Source organism: Egretta garzetta, unplaced genomic scaffold, assembly GCF_000687185.1.
Source record: "Egretta garzetta isolate BGI_Z169 unplaced genomic scaffold, ASM68718v1 scaffold36, whole genome shotgun sequence".
Taxonomy (NCBI): Eukaryota; Metazoa; Chordata; class Aves; order Pelecaniformes; family Ardeidae; genus Egretta; species Egretta garzetta.
The window spans coordinates 2,996,821-3,001,582 of NW_009259975.1; the positions used below are offsets into that span (position 1 = coordinate 2,996,821).

Genomic DNA, 4,762 nt, shown 5'->3' on the forward strand with positions numbered 1-4,762 from the left:
TTTGACCAATGCATTTTTCTAGACCAAAATTCTACAGGGCAACATACACCCACTTTGTAGCAGGATAACGCGCTCTGACCACAGCTTGCTCCTCTGTTCACAGCTGTCTCCAGCGGGAGGAGCTGAAACCTGAACCAAACCCTCCGAGCAGGGATTGGATCCCTCCTGCCAGCAGCCAGAGAGCCCTCCCAGAAAAACAGCCTGTTTGGAAAAGTGCTTGAGAACATCCCGAAGTGATTGGAGGAGCGGAAAACCCTTCCCCCCTGCACCTGACGAGTGGGTATTTACAGCACTTTTCAAGGCGCCTCTGCACTGCCACTACACGACCACAGTGGATGGACTGCGCGGGGCAGGCGGCGCGGGAGGGACCGATGCGCTGGCAGTGATCGCGTGTGCGTGTGTGTGCTGCACGCCGGCCGGGGACCGCTACGCCGACCCACGAGGAGAGCCTGGAAGAAGGAGAAGCCCTGCCTCCAAAATGCCGCGCTCCTTCCTGGTCAAGAAACATTTCAATTCATCCAAGAAGCCAAACTACAGCGAACTGGACACTCATACAGGTAACAGAACGAAATCTAATGCCACCGCGTTGCTCCTGAGGTCGCGGTTGTTGCATGGCGGTAATGAGGAGGGGTGGGCTTGCTTTTCGGGCTTGAGGGAATGGGTTAGTTCATTGCTAGCTCCTTTTTCTTTTGCTTACAAGGAGGGAGTTTTGAGAAATATGTCAACGCTGCCTGGAATGAATCATAAAGTTAGCTCATCCACTTGAACTCAGTTACGTAGAGAGGGTTTGGAGTTTTCCTGTTCTGTGTCTGCTGGTGGTGGAATTGAAACTTTTGTACAAATCCTTCAGGAAGTTTCACTGCTTCATTGTATCAGGCTGCACAGTCTGAGAAACAGCATGCTGCCTTGGCGAGACTCTCCAGCTGTAATTTGCCTGTTCAAGGGCACTGTCCCTACCCATCAGAATATATCTGTGAAATAGTATTTCCTTACTCCTCCTTATATTCAGATGACCGTGCTGAGTGTTCAGTTTATGCACCTTTTCATCCCCAAAGTGTTAATTTTGCTGCCTTTTGAAAGACTTGTTTGTTCTCTTACCTTAAAATTTTCTTCTTTCTCCAGTGATTATATCCCCATACCTGTATGAAAGCTATCCAGTCCCTATCATACCACAGCCAGAGATCCTGAGCTCAGTAGCTTACAATCCCATTACTGTGTGGACTACAACCGGGCTGCTACCATCTCCATTACCCAACGACCTCTCTCCGCTTTCTGGATACCCCTCATCTTTGGGACGAGTCAGCCCACCTCCACCTTCTGACACCTCCTCCAAAGATCACAGTGGTTCAGAAAGTCCCATTAGCGATGAAGAAGAGAGAATCCAGTCCAAGCTTTCAGACCCCCATGCAATCGAAGCCGAAAAGTTTCAGTGCAGTTTATGCAACAAGACCTATTCAACTTTCTCTGGGTTGGCCAAACATAAGCAGCTGCACTGTGATGCCCAGTCTAGGAAATCGTTCAGCTGCAAGTACTGTGACAAGGAGTACGTCAGCCTGGGAGCGCTTAAGATGCACATCAGGACCCACACGCTACCTTGTGTCTGCAAGATCTGCGGCAAGGCTTTCTCTAGACCCTGGCTACTTCAAGGACACATTAGAACTCACACTGGTAAGAACAACCACTACCATTGCAGTTTCTTGCTCCTATAACATCAGGATGCCCTTTTGCTATTTTTCTCCACAGGTGGAAAAAAACAGCAGTGTTTCTTTACTAACCTTAAAATGCATGTGCAGAATTTCAAATGTATCATCAAAAGGCTAAATTCTTCCTCTTGGGGGGCGGAGGGGGGCAGGGGGGCATGGAGCAGGGTCTCATAACCATGGACCAGATACTGGCATAAATCAGCACTGCTGCCTTGATAATTTTAGGATGGTTTAACCCATTTCCACTAGCTGAAGGTTCTGCTTTAAGGATTTTATGTTAACTTTCAGGCTTTGGAAATTGCTAACTTTGAGAAGGCTCCAGCTGACCCTGAAATCAAGCAGCAAAACAGAAAGGCAGTGCATGAGGGGCTGCTTTCTGACTCCTTAAGCAATTGGCAAGTTTTCCATGTGCTATCTCAAGCCCTTAAGAATTAGAAACACATCACCACCAAAGCGGTCTTTTTTTTTCTGCTAAGGCAAAAACTTGGTTTTGAGTATAACACTGGGTAACAATGTGATGTCTGTACTGCTGTTTGCTGCTCTTCAGTCAAAGCCCTTGTCCCCAGTAATTCACACAACACTAAGCAGGAAAAGTTCTGTGAAAATATTTGAAAACTTTGGGGGGAGCCCAGCCTAAAAGTACTGCCTGCACCTGTAGATGCAGAAGGTGTCAGCAGCTTGTCTTCGGGGACTGCACTTAGCAGCATATTCTGAAAAGACTGAGCTCTGCAAGTACAGTCAGCAGTGCTGAAAGCTGTTGTATCTGTGGCCTGATTATCGTTTTCTTACACATTCTTTATTATAACAAATCTTTTTCTGTTTGTTTGCTTGTTTCTGAGGACAAAAGCAGGTTCTACCTGTCCTAAACATGTATACTTCTTTTTTTAAAGCTTTATCCTATTTTCCCTTGATGTTTCCTTTTTAGGAGAGAAGCCGTTTTCCTGTCCTCACTGCAACAGGGCTTTTGCAGACAGATCCAATCTGAGGGCTCATCTGCAGACCCACTCAGATGTGAAGAAATACCAGTGCAAAAATTGCTCCAAAACTTTCTCCAGAATGTCTCTTCTGCACAAACATGAGGAATCTGGCTGCTGTGTAGCACACTGAGTCATGCAGTCAATGTTTACCTGGACTCGATGCATTTCTCCACTCCTGTTCCAAATGATAAGTGGAAATCCAAAGGCGTTTTCTCGTCTACTTTTCAGCCAAAAAAACCCCAAACACCACCAAACAAGCAAGCAAACAAACAAAATAGTGGAAGAACGTAGAATGTCAGTAGAAATGAGCTTTAAGTAGTTTCTGTGCAGTTGCACATTCGCATTCTTAAGTGTGAATTCTGAAATATGGGGAAAGACACCATGCATGACATTTCAAGTAGATCTAAAGGAAGAAGCATTATCAGCTTTCTTTGTAGATGAAGCCAAATGTAGGTCGTCTTTTCTTGCTTAGAAAAGGCTGCAAAGTTAACAATACATTCCTGCCAAGCCATTTCAACCAAAGAAACAGTATTTTAAGTGGAACTTTTAATAAAAATACTACCCAAGTGAATTTTGCTAGACACCATTTATCTCAGGTGCCTTAAAAAGTATTCCAAGTTTACTTTAGTAAATGTTTAATATTATTCATTGCTGTGTTTTTTATTTTATTTTATTAGAAGCCAAGGCCTTCATTAATGATCTGAAATGCTTTAAAGCTGCATAATTAAGAGAGGAAAAAAAAAAACATGTAAGAGAATGTACGAAAAATTGAAAGTCACAAATTAACCGCATGTGCCTTCTTTGAAAAAGGAAAAAAAAAAAGCAAAAAAAAAAGACTGTAGCTTCAAACATTCCTGGTGCATGCTTGACCATCTTTTAATATGGAATAGTTCCTCTAAACTTTAATCTTTTTTTAAAACCGGGAATAAGTGCAAGAGAGGGGATTCACGGGAGTTTGACAGTTATTTTTTTTTAAATGCACAAAGGAAATGCAATATTTTCAGCATTACCCCTCCAAGTGCCTTTTTTGTTGATGATTTTGTAAAGTATGTGGATATATTGTAAATATTTTTATTTTTATATGATTGAATGTGTTATGAATGAAAGTGAATTGTTGCCTATAGCAGCATCTATAGATAACTTGAAGAAAGTGTGAAGTGAAATCTATGTTGTTTTCTAGCCACTTTTTTACAATAAACATTTTTAAGTAATGTTTCTGTTGTTTGTTCTAATTAAAGAAAACAACCATGTCTGGTTTATCGAGGTTTTGGAACATAGAAAAATGCAAGTGGCTCTACATAACCATATGAAGACAAAAGTGAATTTTCTGATGCGAGTCCTTAGTTCACAAGTACTGAACATTAGAAAAGAATACACATATTTGCATTTTAAAACATTTAAAATGGTACAGAGCATTTTTTTTGAGTCACTGCTTTAAAACACTGTTGCTTTTTTTGCTATTTAGAACAGTACCACAACATTGTGAAGTGTATTTTATCAAAAACATTTTAAAAGAAACTTCTTTCTTGCATTTTAACAGTTGAAAGGATGCTATTAGAGCAGCCTTATTATAGTGCTTTTCCTGAGACTGACATTAGGAAATCTGGGCCTGATCCAAAGTTCATTAAAGTCACTGGAGCCTTACAGGGTTCAGAAATGTTTGTGTAATTCTCTTTTAAAGTAGTGGTCAAGTCACAGTACGATATACCTTATATGATCATTTCAGAAAGATTAAAGATATTTTTAATTCAAGTATCTTACATATCAGAACTGTCAAGTGACGTATTATGACTGTATATCAACTAATATATCACAGGAAAGGCTTATCCAGTAATAAAAAGTAGAATTATTTTTCTTCTGATGATTTAACTAAGGACTCCAAGATCTGAACTACATAAAAGCATTACAACATCAACAAATCATGTTTCATCATTACTGACTAGTGCAAAACAACACTACTTTCAACTTCTAACGAAGCACAAAGCTTGAAACCAGATAAGCACTACTTGGCATCCAATCTGAAGCCAGCTATGTCTACATTAGGGTACCAGCAGGGGCAAGTAATAGCAAACCCAAAATTCC

General features: G+C 41.2%; 1 protein-coding gene across 1 annotated transcript; it reads left to right on the top strand.

The window, feature by feature from the left end:
- Nucleotides 1-478: 478 nt before the first annotated feature.
- SNAI2 (snail family transcriptional repressor 2) lies at nucleotides 479-2,810 on the top strand. The gene is made up of 3 exons (XM_009640357.2): nucleotides 479-557; nucleotides 1,123-1,668; nucleotides 2,629-2,810. Exons 1-3 carry the CDS (start codon nucleotides 479-481, stop codon nucleotides 2,808-2,810), a joined length of 807 nt encoding a protein of 268 aa, XP_009638652.1.
- Nucleotides 2,811-4,762: the final 1,952 nt, after the last annotated feature.

What these genes read in the sequence shown, in the direction of transcription:
- SNAI2 (XM_009640357.2), top strand. Translation starts at nt 479, where the DNA reads ATGCCGCGCTCCTTCCTGGTCAAGAAACATTTCAATTCATCCAAGAAG. An exon ending in CGAACTGGACACTCATACAG is followed by an intron (nt 558 to 1,122) that starts GTAACAGAACGA and finishes TTCTTTCTCCAG; the next exon opens with TGATTATATCCCCATACCTG. An exon ending in ACACATTAGAACTCACACTG is followed by an intron (nt 1,669 to 2,628) that starts GTAAGAACAACC and finishes TTTCCTTTTTAG; the next exon opens with GAGAGAAGCCGTTTTCCTGT.